Source organism: Oncorhynchus mykiss, unplaced genomic scaffold (genome assembly GCF_013265735.2).
Source record: "Oncorhynchus mykiss isolate Arlee unplaced genomic scaffold, USDA_OmykA_1.1 un_scaffold_140, whole genome shotgun sequence".
Taxonomy (NCBI): domain Eukaryota; kingdom Metazoa; phylum Chordata; class Actinopteri; order Salmoniformes; family Salmonidae; genus Oncorhynchus; species Oncorhynchus mykiss.
This window is the reverse complement of record NW_023493664.1, coordinates 419,906-437,875: the sequence shown is the minus strand read 5'-3', so window position 1 is coordinate 437,875 and position 17,970 is coordinate 419,906. Positions and strand designations below refer to the sequence as shown.

The 17,970-nt window shown below is 47.1% G+C and overlaps 1 protein-coding gene across 6 annotated transcripts in view; it reads right to left on the bottom strand.

The window, feature by feature from the left end:
- Nucleotides 1-749: 749 nt before the first annotated feature.
- LOC110516853 (caskin-1) overlaps nucleotides 750-17,970 on the bottom strand; it is a 135,352-nt gene continuing 118,131 nt past the window's right edge. For 5 of the 6 annotated variants that reach the window (XM_036972308.1, XM_036972311.1, XM_036972310.1 and 2 more), the window contains 8 exons: nucleotides 17,448-17,549; nucleotides 16,338-16,476; nucleotides 13,440-13,586; nucleotides 8,856-10,177; nucleotides 6,225-6,554; nucleotides 5,480-6,074; nucleotides 4,890-5,286; nucleotides 750-1,866 (listed from right to left, as the gene is read on the bottom strand). In XM_036972308.1, the coding sequence (XP_036828203.1) occupies nucleotides 1,770-1,866; nucleotides 4,890-5,286; nucleotides 5,480-6,074; nucleotides 6,225-6,554; nucleotides 8,856-10,177; nucleotides 13,440-13,586; nucleotides 16,338-16,476; nucleotides 17,448-17,549 (3,129 nt within the window). In that variant the 3' untranslated portion in view covers nucleotides 750-1,769. The remainder of the gene's footprint in view (nucleotides 1,867-4,889; nucleotides 5,287-5,479; nucleotides 6,075-6,224; nucleotides 6,555-8,855; nucleotides 10,178-13,439; nucleotides 13,587-16,337; nucleotides 16,477-17,447; nucleotides 17,550-17,970) is intronic. The other variant, XM_036972309.1, reaches the window with a different exon arrangement.

The window sequence follows — 17,970 nt, the reverse complement described above, 5'->3', positions numbered from 1 at the left end:
TGACGCAGATAGACCGCACTGTAACGTTAGCAGGTTTAGGTGGGGGGGGGGGGGGAGAATAGTGAGGGGAGAGAGAGAGAGAATAGTGAGGGGAGAGAGAGAGAGAATAGTGAGGGGGGAGAGAGAGAATAGTGAGGGGAGAGAGAGAGAATAGTGAGGGGAGAGAGAATAGTGAGGGGGGAGAGAGAATAGTGGGGGGAGAGAGAGAATAGTGAGGGGGGAGAGAGAGAATAGTGAGGGGAGAGAGAATAGTGAGGGGGGAGAGAGAATAGTGGGGGGAGAGAGAGAATAGTGAGGGGGGAGAGAATAGTGAGGGGAGAGAGAGAATAGTGAGGGGGGAGAGAGAGACAGAGAATAGTGAGGGGGGAGAGAGAGACTAGTGAGGGGAGAGAGAGAATAGTGAGGGGGGAGAGAGAGAGAATAGTGAGGGGAGAGAGAGAGAGAATAGTGAGGGGAGAGAGAATAGTGAGGGGAGAGAGAATAGTGAGGGGAGAGAGAGAGAATAGTGAGGGGAGAGAGAATAGTGAGGGGAGAGAGAATAGTGAGGGGAGAGAGAGAATAGTGAGGGGAGAGAGAGAATAGTGAGGGGAGAGAGAGAATAGTGAGGGGAGAGAGAGAATAGTGAGGGGAGAGAGAGAGAGGAATTAGAGATGATCCACCATCAGACCCCCCCCCCCCCCCCTCCCCCTCAGCTTGAAGTGAGGACTCTGATCCCTTATCGTGGAAGTTCCACCATCAGACCCCCCCCCCCCCCCTCAGCTTGAAGTGAGGACTCTGATCCCTTACCGTGGAAGTATCAGTGTTTTAATGTCACTGGAATATAAAGGCAACGTTGCCGCGACAGCGAAAGACTCCCGTTAAACGCTGTATATGTCGTGTCAAAGGGGAAATTACCTTTTGACATCTCTTATTCCGCCATCTGTACCACTTCATCTCTCCAGACTGAACAGAGCCCTTCATTCCAGTTCAATCAGCCCGTAACCACGCTAAGTAAACTTAAACTATACCTTCTCTATTGTGCAGTAGAGGTCAACATGGTACTGAACCTCTAGAACCCTTGACCCCCCCCCACCTGAGCCCTAACCCCAGACTCAACACTGTGCTCTGTTAATAACAGGGAGGGAGGGGGGTATGTTATGGAAGGAGGAGAGAATAACATCAGAATCTGGCCTCTGGAGGCGGGGCTTGTACAGGAAGTTCTGCCATTCCGAAGCCCTTTACATCCAACCAGCTGTCATCTCCTCCTCTCCGTCTAGAACAGTGACGATTCCAGAACACTCACGATTCCAGAACACTCACGATTCCAGAACACTCACGATTCCAGAACACACACTTCAGGAGCAGAGTTACATTTTGGTCACATAAAAATTCCAGCGATTCATAAACATGACAACAGCATAACCATTCAACAGAGAAGACCAAATCGTATATCTATATATTTTATATATATATATTTATAATATGACTGAACTAATGCATGACTCTCTCTCAGAGAGGAGCCTGTTTTCTGTAAATATAAACGCTCTTCATGCTGACAATGTACACATCACATACCATAACTACAATTCATCACATGAGGCTGTAACTGCTTGTTTAAGCTGTGACAGGACAGCCTAGCGACCAAGAGTTCTCCTCTGTAATGGAGTGGTCCTCTGTCCTTTAGTGGACAGAGGAGGATGGAGAGAGAGAGGAACGTTGTGCCTGCGGAGGGAAGGAGGAAGTCCTGAGGCAGGCTGCTTTGTCACGGGGACGGCCAGCTGTTGTCACGGTTACTCCAACATGGCGTCAAGCTGGTCGGCCAGGTCGTCAAACATGCTGCCGATGTCGTCAAGGATACTGACCGTCGTCTTCTCCTCTGCAACCCAACTACACACACACAGACGGACGGACACACAGACACAAAACGAAGCATTGTGAGGATAATGCGTCTGTCTGGTATACTGTCTTGATCTGTTTTAATTGTACAGTATATCAAGTTATTATATTCTATAGTAACCAAATGCAGCAGGTGTGAAAGAAAGGTCTGAAACTAGATCCCTTAGATACTGGTCTGAAAATAGATCCCTTAGATACTGGTCTGAAAATAGATCCCCCTACATACTAGTCTGAAACTAGATCCCCTACATTCTGGTCTGAAACTAGATCCCCTACATACTGGTCTGAAACTAGATCCCGCTACATACGGGTCTGAAACTAGATCCCCTACAAACTGGTCTGAAACTAGAAAACCCATACATACTGGTCTGAAACTAGATCCCCTAGATACTGGTCTGAAACTAGATCCCCTACATAAGGGTCTGAAACTAGATCCCCTACAAACTGGTCTGAAACTAGATCCCCATACATACTGGTCTGAAACTAGATCCCCTACATACTAGTCTGAAACTAGATCCCCTACACAATGGCCTGAAACTAGATCCCGCTACATACGGGTCTGAAACTAGATCACCTAGAAACTGGTCTGAAACAAGGTCCCCATACACAATGGCCTGAAACTAGATCCCGCTACATACGGGTCTGAAACTAGATCACCTACAAACTGGTCTGAAACAAGATCCCCATACATACTGGTCTGAAACTAGATCCCCTACTTACTGGTCTGAAACTAGATCCTGCTACATACGGGTCTGAAACTAGATCCCCTACACAATGGCCTGAAACTAGATCCCCTACTGGTCTGAAAGTAGATCCCCTACATACTACTCTGAAACTAGATCCCCCTACATACTGGTCTGAAACTAGATCCCCTACACAATGGCCTGAGACTAGGACCCCCTACATACTGGCCTGAAACTAGATCCGCTATATACTGGTCTGAAACTAGATCCCCTACATACGGGTCTGAAACTAGATCCCCTACAAACTGGTCTGAAACTAGATCCCCATACATACTGGTCTGAAACTAGATCCCTTACATACTGGTCTGAAACTAGATCCCCTACATACTGGTCTGAAACTAGATCCCCCTACATACTGGTGTGAAACTAGATACCCCTAGATACTGGTCTGAAACTAGATCCCCTACATACTAGTCTGAAACTAGATATCCTACATACTGGCCTGAAACGAGGTCCCCTACTGGTCTGAAACTAGATCCCCTACATACTAGATCCCCCTATATACTGGTCTGAAACTAGATCCCCTTAAATACTGGTCTTAAACTAGATCCCCTACAAACTGGTCTGAAACTAGAGCCCTTGCATACTGGTCTGAAACTAGATCCCTTGCGTACTGGTCTGAAACTAGATCCCCTACATACTGGTGTGAAACTAGATCCCCCTACATACTGGTCTGAAACTAGATCCCCTAAATACTAGTCTGAAACTCGATCCCCTATATACTGGTCTGAAACTCGATCGCCTACACACTGGTGTGAAACTAGATCCCTTACAAACTGGTCTGAAACTAGATCCCCCTACATACTGGTCTGACACTAGATCCCCCTACATACTGGTCTGAAACTCGATCCCCTATATACTGGTCTGAAACTCGATCGCCCTACATACTGGTCTGAAACTAGATCCCCTACATACTGGCCTGAAACTAGATCCCCCTACATACTGGCCTGAAACTAGATCCCCTACACACTGGCCTGAAACTAGATCCCCCTACATACTGGTCTGAAACTAGATCCCCTACATACTGGTCTGAAACTAGATCCCCCTACATACTGGTCTGAAACTAGATCCCCCTACATACTGGTCTGAAACTAGATTCCCTGCTGGTCTGAAACTAGATCCCCTACATACTGGTCTGAAACTCGACCCCCTACACACTGGTGTGAAACTAGATCCCCTACACACTGGCCTGACACTAGATCCCCAAACATACTGGCCTGAAACTAGATCCCCTTACACACTGGCCTGAAACTAGATCCCCTACACACTGGCATGAAACTAGATCCCCTACACACTGGCGTGAAACTAGATCCCCTACATACTAGTCTGAAACTAGATCCCCTACATACTAGTCTGAAACTAGATCACCTACGAAAATATTCCCGTTTTTGAGTATAAAGACATAAACACCAAACCATTCCACGTTGGCTCATTCAGAACCGCATGGCTTGAGAAATTGAAACCAATTGACTATTCATATGAGGATAAATACGAAGAGTCTGAAAATAGATCCCCCTACACAGTAGTCTGAAACTAGATCCCCCTGCATACTGGTCTGAAACTAGATCCCCTACATACTGGTCTAGCATCAGCATTGTGGATAACGTGTCTCCAATATTGATTAGCATTGGGGATAATTTGTCTCCAATATTGATTAGCATTATGGATAATGTGTCTCCAATATTGATTAGCATTATGGATAATGTGTCTCCAATATTGATCAGCATTATGGATCATGTGTCTCCAATATTGATTAGCATTGGGGATAATGTGTCTCCAATATTGATCAGCATTATGGATCATGTGTCTCCCATATTGATTAGCATTATGGATAATGTGTCTCCAATATTGATCAGCATTGGGGATAATGTGTCTCCAATATTGATCAGCATTGGGAATAATGTGTCTCCAATATTGATCAGCATTGTGGATAACGTGTCTCCAATATTGATTAGCATTGGGGATAATGTGTCTCCAATATTGATTAGCATTGGGGATAATGTGTCTCCAATATTGATCAGCATTTTGGATAATGTGTCTCCAATATTGATTAGCATTGGGGATAATGTGTCTCCAATATTGATTAGCATTGGGGATAATGTGTCTCCAATATTGATTAGCATTGGGGATAATGTGTCTCCAATATTGATTAGCATTGGGGATAGTGTATATCCAATATTGATTAGCATTGGGGATAATGTATATCCAATATTGATTAGCATTGGGGATAATGTATATCCAATATTGATGTGTGTGTGTGTAGTAACTCACTCTTGTTCCTCTCGTATCTTGTCCTCTACAGCCTTTAAGGCAGCAGCCAATGACGCGCTCGTCTCCTCCAGCTTCTGATGCACAGACTCCGCCTCTGACATCACCACGCTGACCGCCGCCACTGTTCCCATGTCCACGGACACGCCCCCGATGGAGGAGCGGGGGGGTTTGATAGGTGGAGGGGTGGGTGTGAGGGGGGTGTGGGGACTCTGGGGGGTGAGTGGGGTGTGGGGACTCTGGGCGGGAGGGGTGGGGGGTTTGGCGTTGGGGTTGGGGGAGGAGGAGTAGGGGGGGGAGGTGGGTGTGGTTATAGAGTGGAGGTGTTTGGTTGGTTTAGGGGCTGTGGGGGGAGGAGCCGGTTTGGGGGAGACTGGGGGAGGAATCTTCTTTGCTTCAACTGGGTAGAGAGGAAGGAGAGAGAGAGAGAGAGAGGTGTGAGAGAGAGAGGAAGGTGTGAGAGAGAGAGGAAGGTGTGAGAGAGAGGAAGGTGTGAGAGAGGGAGATTAGCCGACAGACCTATAGGTGAGAACTTTACATTGAGAGCTGGGCATCAGTATTACATGCTAGTAAATCCCAGTGCAGGACAGTACCTGGGCTGCCGGGGGTGCCAGGTCCAGGCAGGGGGACTTTTCTAGAGGAGGAGTGTCTCCTCATCTGAGCCAGGACAGGTTTGGGGGAGACGGGGGGTTTGGGTTTCCTCACAGGGGTCACCGCTCCTCCCCCTTCTCCCCCCGCCACCACCCCTGGTCCTCCCAGGTCTGAGCTGTCCCTGAGAGGAGGCGTAGCCTGGATCGGACTAGGCTCCGCTTCTCCCGTCTCATACACCGGCCGGCGTTTAACGGTGGCGGTGCCGTTCTCGTACGGTATGGCTGGCCCCGGCTCCGGCCCGGTAACAGCCCCGGTGTTAGCGGCCCCGGTGTGAACGGCCCCGGTGTTAGAGGCCCATGTCTTGGAGGTCCCGGTGATGTCTGCGATGCCGCTCTCTGAGAAGCCCTCCGGCTCCTTGTCTCTGCTCTTGGGACGGCGCTTGACGGTGGAAGACTCTGTCAGGGTGAAACGCGACCCGTTGGGGTGAGGCTTGTTGCAGCGGGGACGCCGTTTCAGGGTTGCCGTGGCGTCGACCCGGGACAGCTCATCCTGGGGAAGGGAGAACACGCCGTCTCCATGGAGACCGTCTCCATCACCCTAGAGACAAACGACACAGCTTATAAATAACAATATTAGATTTTTTGACCGTGCCACACCCCCCCCAAAATAATATAATTTATCATTTTTCATGTACAGACACCATATCTCAGTGTTTTCATACAAATTCATAAAAATGTAAACGCTCACTTCTGTTTCTCCTTCTTCCTCTCCCTCTCCTCTCTGCCTCTTCACGGTCTGTTTCCTCTCAGCAGCAAACGGAAGGTTCTCGGCCGAACTACCGGAAGAAGGGGTGTGAGGAGACGAGGGGTGAGGAGACGAGGGGTGAGGGGAGGAGGGGGAGCGAGGGGAGGAAGGCAGCTGGGGTGTAGAAGGGAGAGGAGAGGGTTGGGGTGCGGTACACAGTGGTACAGGGGTAGGTCTGTCCCTCCTAGCTGCCGCGACCAGCTCAGTAACAGGACCACTGATGGTCCTACGGCGGTTCACCACCTCCCCGTCCAGACCAATGGCATCCCGCTGCTGACAAATTAAATCACATTGTAGTTGTCACATGCGATAGATACAACTAGATTAGATTTTACAGTGAAACGCTGACTGACGAGCCTCTCCCGAAGGTGCAGAGTTTAAAAAAATAAAATGGTAACATCAATAAAATACACACGAATGGAGCTATATACAGGAAGTACCAGATCAATGTGGAGCTATATACAGGAAGTACCAGATCAATGTGGAGCTATATACAGGAAGTACCAGTACCAGATCAATGTGGAGCTATATACAGGGAGTACCAGTACCAGATCAATGTGGAGCTATATACAGGAAGTACCAGTACCAGATCAATGTGGAGCTATATACAGGAAGTACCAGTACCAGATCAATGTGGAGCTATATACAGGAAGTACCAGTACCAGATCAATGTGGAGCTATATACAGGAAGTAATAGATCAATGTGGAGCTATATACAGGAAGTAATAGATCAATGTGGAGCTATATACAGGAAGTACCAGATCAATGTGGAGCTATAAACAGGAAGTACCAGATCAATGTGGAGCTATATACAGGAAGTAATAGATCAATGTGGAGCTATATACAGGAAGTACCAGATCAATGTGGAGCTATAAACAGGAAGTACCAGATCAATGTGGAGCTATATACAGGAAGTACCAGTACCAGATCAATGTGGAGCTATATACAGGAAGTACCAGTACCAGATCAATGTGGAGCTATATACAGGAAGTACCAGTACCAGATCAATGTGGAGCTATATACAGGAAGTACCAGATCAATGTGGAGCTATATACAGGAAGTAATAGATCAATGTGGAGCTATATACAGGAAGTACCAGATCAATGTGGAGCTATATACAGGGAGTACCAGATCAATATGGAGCTATATACAGGAAGTAACAGATCAATGTGGAGCTATATACAGGAAGTACTAGATCAATGTGGAGCTATATACAGGAAGTACCAGTACCAGATCAATGTGGAGCTATATACAGGAAGTACCAGATCAATGTGGAGCTATATACAGGGAGTACCAGTACCAGATCAATGTGGAGCTATATACAGGAAGTACTAGATCAATGTAGAGCTATATACAGGGAGTACCAGTACCAGGTCAATGTGGAGCTATATACAGGAAGTACCAGGTCAATGTGGAGCTATATACAGGAAGTACCAGGTCAATGTGGAGCTATATACAGGGAGTACCAGTACCAGATCAATGTGGAGCTATATACAGGAAGTACCAGATCAATGTGGAGCTATATACAGGAAGTACCAGATCAATGTGGAGCTATATACAGGAAGTACCAGTACCAGATCAATGTGGAGCTATATACAGGGAGTACCAGATCAATGTGGAGCTATATACAGAGAGTACCAGATCAATGTGGAGCTCTATACAGGGAGTACCAGTACCAGATCAATGTGGAGCTATATACAGGGAGTACCAGTACCAGATCAATGTGGAGTTATATACAGGGAGTACCAGATCAATGTGGAGCTATATACAGAGAGTACCAGTACCAGATCAATGTGGAGCTATATACAGGAAGTACCAGTACCAGATCAATGTGGAGCTATATACAGGAAGTACCAGATCAATGTGGAGCTATATACAGGAAGTACCAGTACCAGATCAATGTGGAGCTATATACAGGAAGTACCAGATCAATGTGGAGCTATATACAGGAAGTACCAGATCAATGTGGAGCTATATACAGGAAGTACCAGATCAATGTGGAGCTATATACAGGAAGTACCAGATCAATGTGGAGCTATATACAGGGAGTACCAGATCAATGTGGAGCTATATACAGGGAGTACCAGATCAATGTGGATCTATATACAGGAAGTACCAGATCAATATGGAGCTATATACAGGAAGTACCAGATCAATGTGGAGCTATAAACAGGAAGTACCAGATCAATGTGCAGAGGTATGAGATATTTGAGGTAGATATGTACATGAAGGCAGGGTAAAGTGACCAGGCATCAGGATAGATAATAATAATGTATTTGAGGTAGATATGTACATGAAGGCAGGGTAAAGTGACTAGACATCAGGATAGATAATAATAAGGTATTTGAGGTAGATATGTACATGAAGGCAGGGTAAAGTGACTAGACATCAGGATAGATAATAATAAGGTATTTGAGGTAGATATGTACATGAAGGCAGGGTAAAGTGACTAGACGTCAGGATAGATAATAATAAGGTATTTGAGGTAGATTTGTACACAAAGGCAGGGTAAAGTGACAGAGACAGACAGAGATAGTGACAGACAACGAGAGAAACATACAACACCTCCCCTACCTGCAGGAAGTTTCTCTGTATAGCCATGCCCTTGGCCCCGCCCCCGATAGAGGACATTTCCAACATGGCCGCTATGCTCCTCACGCTGCCCGCGCTCCCCGTATCCACGACAACCGTCTCCACGGATACACCCAGGTCGCTGGCCCGTCTCTGGGGGTTGTAGGGCACGCCCAGCAGCCCGTCAGCCGCGTGTGTGTGTGTCGGCGTGTGTGTGTCGGCGAGGTTGGAGTTCGAGATAGCTGAGCTGGAGCGTTTGGGAGGCGGAGGGGGCGGGCCTTTCTTCTTGGGTCGCAGGGCGATGGACTGTGATTGGCTGCGGTTGACGTTCTTGTCCTGGTTGCGTACGGAGTGGCTGCGGCTGACCCGGTGAGTCACCGTGGCGTATTTACCTGTACCGCCCCCTGCTAGCCTCCCTGGAGGGGCCACTCCTGTCCCCGCCCCTGCACCTCCACCCCCCCTCTCCTCCCCCTCCCCGTCAGACCCAGCGTAGCGGTTCAGACTGTTAGCTCGCTTCTTAAGGAGGGCCTCACCCGCCTCACCCATCTCTCCCCCGTCTCCCCCCTCAGCCTCCGGAGGCAGGCACAGGAGGGGAACAGACACCTGGGGGCTAGGCTGCGGCTGGAGGGTGCTCTCCTTCTCAATCCCCCTCTCTTTCTCCCTCTCAATCCCCCTCTCTTTCTCCCTCTCCTTCTCCCTCTCCTCTTCCTCCGTCGGCTGGGCTGTAGGCTGAGATTGGGGAGTAGGTGTGGGTTGGTGCTGGGGCTGAGGACCAGGCTGGGGCTGAGGACCAGGCTGGGGCTGAGGACCAGGCTGGGGCTGAGGACTAGGCTGGGGCTGAGGACCAGGCTGAGGACCAGGCTGAGTCTGGGTGTTGTGAGTCCCGCGATGTGCGTTGGACAGGGGGTGAGAGCGGGGGGAACCAGGCCTCTCTCCTTGTATTAGCTGTGGGGAGGATTTGGGTTTGGCCTGCGGTGAGGGGCCCGGGGCGGAGGTGGAGGAGTGCAGGGGTTTCTTGGTGGGGGTGTGAGGGGGAGTGTAAGGGGGTGCCGGCATTGAGTGGGCGTGGGAGGGTGGGCGAGGTTTGGATGAGGCGCTGCCTCTCTGGCTCCCCTGGCTGGTCTGTCTCATGGTCCGAGCCTCCTTCTTAGGGGGCACTCCTCCTCCTCCTCTACCCCCTGGCCCTACTCCCTCCTCGGGGTCCTTGCTGAGGCTGCGGGTCCTTTGACCCTTGACCTCTGGGCTAGGCTGGATCAGCGCTGTCTGCAGCTCGGGGCTCAACTCGCTGTCCTGGAAGGTGCACAACTTGGGAGAAGTGACGATTTCTGGAGAGAGATGGAGAGATATATTAAATATGATGGAGAGATATATTACATATGATGGAGAGAGAGATGGAGGGATATATTACATATGATGGAGAGATATATTACATATGATGGAGAGACAGATGGAGGGATATATTACATATGATGGAGAGATATATTACATATGATGGAGAGATATATTACATATGATGGAGAGATATTACATATGATGGAGAGATATATTACATATGATGGAGGGGGAGATGGAGGGATACATTACATATGATGGAGAGGGAGATGGAGGGATATATTACATATGATGGAGAGATATATTACATATGATGGAGAGATATTACATATGATGGAGAGAGAGAGATATTACATATGATGGAGAGATGTATTACATATGATGGAGAGATATATTACATATGATGGAGAGATATATTACATATGATGGAGAGATATTACATATGATGGAGAGAGAGAGATATTACATATGATGGAGAGATATATTACATATGATGGAGAGATAGATATATTACATATGATGGAGGGATATATTACATATGATGGAGAGAGAGAGATATTACATATGATGGAGAGATATATTACATATGATGGAGAGATAGATATATTACATATGATGGAGAGATAGATATATTACATATGATGGAGAGATATATTACATATGATGGAGAGATATTACATATGATGGAGAGATGTATTACATATGATGGAGAGATATATTACATATGATGGAGAGAGATATTACATATGATGGAGAGATATATTACATATGATGGAGAGATATTACATATGATGGAGAGATATATTACATATGATGGAGGGATGTATTACATATGATGGAGAGATATTACATATGATGGAGAAATATATTACATATGATGGAGAGATATTACATATGATGGAGAGGGAGATGGAGAGATATATTACATATGATGGAGAGATATATTACATATGATGGAGAGGGAGATGGAGAGAGATGAAGAGCAATGGAGAGAGAGAGATGAGAGAGAGATGAGAGAGATGAAGAGACATGGAGAGATGGAGAGACATGGAGAGATGGAGAGACATGGAGAGATGGAGAGACATGGAGAGATGGAGAGACATGGAGAGATGGAGAGACATGGAGAGATGGAGAGACATGGAGAGATGGAGAGACATGGAGAGATGGAGAGACATGGAGAGATGGAGAGACATGGAGAGATGAAGAGACATGGAGAGATGGAGAGACATGGAGAGATGGAGAGACATGGAGAGATGGAGAGACATGGAGAGATGGAGAGACATGGAGAGATGGAGAGACATGGAGAGATGGAGAGACATGGAGAGATGGAGAGACATGGAGAGATGGAGAGACATGGAGAGATGGAGAGACATGGAGAGATGGAGAGACATGGAGAGATGGAGAGACATGGAGAGATGGAGAGACATGGAGAGATGGAGAGACATGGAGAGACATGGAGAGATGGAGAGACATGGAGAGATGGAGAGACATGGAGAGATGGAGAGACATGGAGAGAGATGAAGAGACATGGAGAGATGGAGAGACATGGAGAGAGATGAAGAGACATGGAGAGATGGAGAGACATGGAGAGATGGAGAGACATGGAGAGATGGAGAGACATGGAGAGATGGAGAGACATGGAGAGATGGAGAGACATGGAGAGAGATGAAGAGACATGGAGAGATGGAGAGACATGGAGAGATGGAGAGACATGGAGAGATGGAGAGACATGGAGAGATGGAGAGACATGGAGAGAGATGAAGAGACATGGAGAGATGGAGAGACATGGAGAGATGGAGAGACATGGAGAGATGGAGAGACATGGAGAGATGGAGAGACATGGAGAGATGGAGAGACATGGAGAGATGGAGAGACATGGAGAGATGGAGAGACATGGAGAGATGGAGAGACATGGAGAGAGATGGAGAGACATGGAGAGATGGAGAGACATGGAGAGATGGAGAGACATGGAGAGATGGAGAGACATGGAGAGATGGAGAGACATGGAGAGATGGAGAGACATGGAGAGATGGAGAGACATGGAGAGATGGAGAGACATGGAGAGACATGGAGAGACATGGAGAGATGGAGAGACATGGAGAGATGGAGAGACATGGAGAGACATGGAGAGACATGGAGAGATGGAGAGACATGGAGAGATGGAGAGACATGGAGAGATGGAGAGACATGGAGAGAGATGGAGAGATGGAGAGACATGGAGAGATGGAGAGACATGGAGAGATGGAGAGACATGGAGAGATGGAGAGACATGGAGAGATGGAGAGACATGGAGAGATGGAGAGACATGGAGAGAGATGAAGAGACATGGAGAGATGGAGAGACATGGAGAGAGATGAAGAGACATGGAGAGATGGAGAGACATGGAGAGATGGAGAGACATGGAGAGATGGAGAGACATGGAGAGAGATGGAGAGACATGGAGAGATGGAGAGACATGGAGAGATGGAGAGACATGGAGAGATGGAGAGACATGGAGAGATGAAGAGACATGGAGAGATGAAGAGACATGGAGAGATGGAGAGACATGGAGAGATGAAGAGACATGGAGAGATGGAGAGACATGGAGAGATGGAGAGATGGAGAGACATGGAGAGATGGAGAGACATGGAGAGATGGAGAGACATGGAGAGAGATGGAGAGACATGGAGAGATGGAGAGACATGGAGAGATGGAGAGACATGGAGAGATGGAGAGACATGGAGAGATGGAGAGACATGGAGAGAGATGGAGAGAGATGGAGAGATGGAGAGACATGGAGAGATGGAGAGACATGGAGAGATGGAGAGACATGGAGAGAGATGGAGAGACATGGAGAGATGGAGAGACATGGAGAGATGGAGAGACATGGAGAGAGATGGAGAGACATGGAGAGATGGAGAGACATGGAGAGATGGATGAATTTTATATTTGAATATGTAATGCTCATAATATTCAAGGTCAATTTAAATTGAACAGAAATGACATTTACTCTCATGGGTAGCCAAAAATAACTATATCAAAGCCCACGCCCCTTAATAATAGGTCACACCTCCTGAAAATAACCTATGGATTACGTTAAAATAAGAGCCAGCTGCTGGGTCAACCCGACTGATGGTTAAATGAACCCATGTTTGGTTATTCCCAACAACCCAAACGGCTGGGTCAAAATAACCCCTGTCACTACTTAACCAGCAAATAACACATTTTTTTTTTTTTTTAAGGGTGTAATGTGAAATGATTCTATTGTGACCTCACCGTTGTCAGGGGGCCTGTTCTCTATGGACATCACTTCCTGCTGCTGTGTGATTGGTGGAGGCTTCTTCCTGGGGGAGCTCCGCCCCTCAGAGCCACGCTGCATCTCAGCCAATCGCTTCACAGCTAGCATCAGCTTCTTCTGGTGACCTAGTGGGGACAAACCACAACAAGATATGATATGAGATAATATTGTAAGGCGTCTAATGTACAGTATAATATGTATTTAATATAATTTCAGGAAGCGCAGTGTGGCACGTCACTACTTCACAGGAGAGGCATTTGAATGTTTTTATAATGTATTTTTGATCAAAATGTGTTTTTTTTGGGGGGGGCATAAATGCCTTCTGTGACATGTGAACTTTCATGTGCCTTTAATAATGTCTCGGTCATCTAACCTGTTAGTAGACCTGAAACCTGTTAGTAACTGACCTCAGACCTGTTAGGAACTGACCTGAGACCTAACCCTAACCCTAACCCTAACCCTTTAATAATGTCTTGGTAAGTGTCATCTAATAATGATACAATATTTATATAAAATATGTTTTATCTGGACACTTTCTTAGTTATGATATGGCTACTATGCAAATATGCGAGAAACCATTCCACTGTACCATTTACACCAGCTGTGTGCGTGTGACAAATAAATGTTGATTTTTGTGAAGAACAACATGAGACCTGTTAGTAAATGACCAGAAACCTGTTAGTAACTGACCTGAGACCTGTTAGTAACTGACCTGAGACCTGTTAGTTACTGACCTGAGACCTTGTTGTTGAGTTTTGTGAAGAGCAACATGACCTGCACCAAAGTCAGATTAGGATATAAACCAAGGACTAGATAAAGTGGTTGTTGTTTTTTTACTAGTACTGTTTGCTACTACTATCACAATTTATTTAGTCTTGAAATCGTTGGTTGTTTACTACACTACCGTACTCCCTCTTTTTAGCACATGGCCTCACATGTGAATCCCTAAGAAGAGATAGGGTGGGGCTGAAGGCTTAAGAGGGTGTGAACGATGCTGAATGGGTGTAGGTAGACAAAGTAAAGCTCTCCAGTAGGTGTAGCAAAATATTCAAGGGTCATTTTCTAAAAAAAAAAAGTGGGGTTCCCAACGTTTATCAACTTTCAAAGCAGAATGAATTTCCCATTGTTCCTCAACTGTAGTGTCTGATATACCATGTTGTAGCACTGAGTCTTTACTTTTGTGTTTTTTTTTTTTTTTTTTTTTTGGAGGTTTGTAACAGAGTTCAGGGGTCAGGTTGGTAGTAACAGAGTTCAGGGGTCAGGTTGGTAGTAACAGAGTTCAGGAGACTGGTTGGTAGTAACAGAGTTCAGGAGACTGGTTGGTTTGATCAGGGTAGGTTAGTAAGAGAGTTCAGGGGTCAGGTTGGTAGTAACAGAGTTCAGGGGTCAGGTTGGTTTGATCAGGGGAGGTTAGTAACAGAGTTCAGGGGTCAGGTTGGTAGTAACAAAGTTCAGGGGTCAGGTTGGTTTGATCAGGGGAGGTTAGTAACAGAGTTCAGGGGTCAGGTTGGTAGTAACAGAGTTCAGGGGTCAGGTTGGTTTGATCAGGGGAGGTTAGTAACAGAGTTCAGGGGTCAGGTTGGTAGTAACAGAGTTCAGGGGTCAGGTTAGTTTGATCAGGGGAAGTTAGTAACAGAGTTTTAATATCGATCAGGGCTGAGATTGGATGGAAGGAGATCCATTTTTCGGTCTTTAAATCGATAACGTTATAAGCCGTCTCATATTAAAGGGTCAGTCTGGGATTGTGGGTAGAGTCCAGTCAGTGTGGGTAGAGTCCAGTCAGTGTAGGTAGAGTCCAGTCAGTGTAGGTAGAGTCCAGTCAGTGTGGGTAGAGTCCAGTCAGTGTAGGTAGAGTCCAGTCAGTGTAGGTAGAGTCCAGTCAGTGTAGGTAGAGTCCAGTCAGTGTAGGTAGAGTCCAGTCAGTGTGGGTAGAGTCCAGTCAGTGTGGGTAGAGTCCAGTCAGTGTAGGTAGAGTCCAGTCAGTGTAGGTAGAGTCCAGTCAGTGTGGGTAGAGTCCAGTCAGTGAAGGTAGAGTCCAGTCAGTGTAGGTAGAGTCCAGTCAGTGTGGGTAGAGTCCAGTCAGTGTGGGTAGAGTCCAGTCAGTGTAGGTAGAGTCCAGTCAGTGTAGGTAGAGTCCAGTCAGTGTGGCTAGAGTCTAGTCAGTGTGGGTAGAGTCCAGTCAGTGTAGGTAGAGTCCAGTCAGTGTAGGTAGAGTCCAGTCAGTGTAGGTAGAGTCCAGTCAGTGTAGGTAGAGTCCAGTCAGTGTGGGTAGAGTCCAGTCAGTGTGGGTAGAGTCCAGTCAGTGTAGGTAGAGTCCAGTCAGTGTGGGTAGAGTCCAGTCAGTGTAGGTAGAGTCCAGTCAGTGTAGGTAGAGTCCAGTCAGTGTAGGTAGAGTCCAGTCAGTGTGGGTAGAGTCCAGTCAGTGTAGGTAGAGTCCAGTCAGTGTGGGTAGAGTCCAGTCAGTGTAGGTAGAGTCCAGTCAGTGTAGGTAGAGTCCAGTCAGTGTAGGTAGAGTCCAGTCAGTGTAGGTAGAGTCCAGTCAGTGTGGGTAGAGTCCAGTCAGTGTAGGTAGAGTCCAGTCAGTGTGTGGGTAGAGTCCAGTCAGTGTGTGGGTAGAGTCCAGTCAGTGTGTGGCTACATGCATTCTCCTTTTTGATATTTAATCAATTCTGTTTTCAAGTGAACGGGGAGTTCAGACGACAGGTGGTCATTTTAACATCGACGTTCAAAGATGTGATTGGACGGCAGGATACATTCAGTTGCCTTGCTTCTGTCTTTAAACTGTGTGTGTGTGTGTGTGTGTGTGTGTGTGTGTGTGTGTGTGTGTGTGTGTGTGTGTGTGTGTGTGTGTGTGTGTGTGTGTGTGTACGTCCTACCCAGCTTCATGATGCCTATCTCCTGCAGGTCCTCCCAGGTGATGTCTGTGATGAAGTCAATGTTTTCGTATCCGTTCTGCACCAGAACCTGCTGGTACTGACTCAGCCCTATCGCTGACAACCACTCTGCCAGGCTGGCCTAAACACACACACACACACACCCACACACACACACACACACACACACACACACACACACACACACACACACACACACACACACACACACACGCACACACAATAGTTAGTACAGGCTCAACCCTATCGCTGACAACCACTCTGCCAGGCTGGCCTAAACACACACACACACACACAATAGTTAGTACAGGCTCAGCCATATCGCCGACTACCACTCTACCACCTAGTTACAACAACAACAACAACAAGGTCTCAGGTCAGTAACTAACAGGTCTGAGGTCAGTAACTAACAGGTTTCAGGTCAGTTACTAACAGGTTTCTGGTCAGTAACTAACAGGTCTCTGGTCAGTTACTAACAGGTCTGAGGTCAGTTACTAACAGGTTTCAGGTCAGTTACTAACAGGTTTCAGGTCTACTAACAGGTTTCAGGTCAGTTACTAACAGGTCTCAGGTCAGTTACTGACATGGTCTCAGGTCAGTTACTAACAGGTCTGAGGTCAGTTACTAACAGGTTTCAGGTCAGTTACTAACAGGTCTGAGGTCAGTTACTAACAGGTCTGAGGTCAGTTACTAACAGGTCTCAGGTCAGTTACTAACAGGTCTGAGGTCAGTTACTAACAGGTTTCAGGTCAGTTACTAACTGGTCTGAGGTCAGTTACTAACAGGTCTGAGGTCAGTTACTAACAGGTCTGAGGTCAGTTACTAACAGGTCTCAGGTCAGTAACTAACAGGTCTCAGGTCAGTTACTGACATGGTCTCAGGTCAGTTACTAACAGGTTTCAGGTCAGTTACTAACAGGTCTCAGGTCAGTTACTAACAGGTCTCAGGTCAGTAACTAACAGGTTTCAGGTCAGTAACTAACAGGTCTCAGGTCAGTTACTAACAGGTCTCAGGTCAGTTACTAACAGGTTTCTGGTCAGTTACTAACAGGTTTCAGGTCAGTTACTAACAGGTCTCAGGTCAGTTACTAACAGGTTTCTGGTCAGGGAGCCACTCAGTGATGCTGAGTTTGTTGATCTCTGATGTCATCTTCTTTCTGTGGCCTGGTTTGGTCACTCCGATGGCCGTGAGATCCTACACAGACACACACACAGACACACAGACACACACACACACACACACACACACACACACACACACACACACGTACCACACACACACACACACACACACGTACCACACACACACACAACACCAAGGAAAAATAGGTGAGACGCTTCCAAACTCTCCACAGATACACACACTTCATTACCACAGAGACACCAGACTCCAGACACCACAGACAACACAGACACCACAGACACCACAGACACCAGACATCACAGACACCTGACACCACAGGCACCAGACACCTCAGAAAACACAGACACCACCGGCACCACAGACACCAGACACCACAGACACCAGACACCACCGGCACCACAGATACCAGACACCACCGGCACCATAGACACCAGACACAACAGACACCACAGAAAACGCAGACACCACAGAC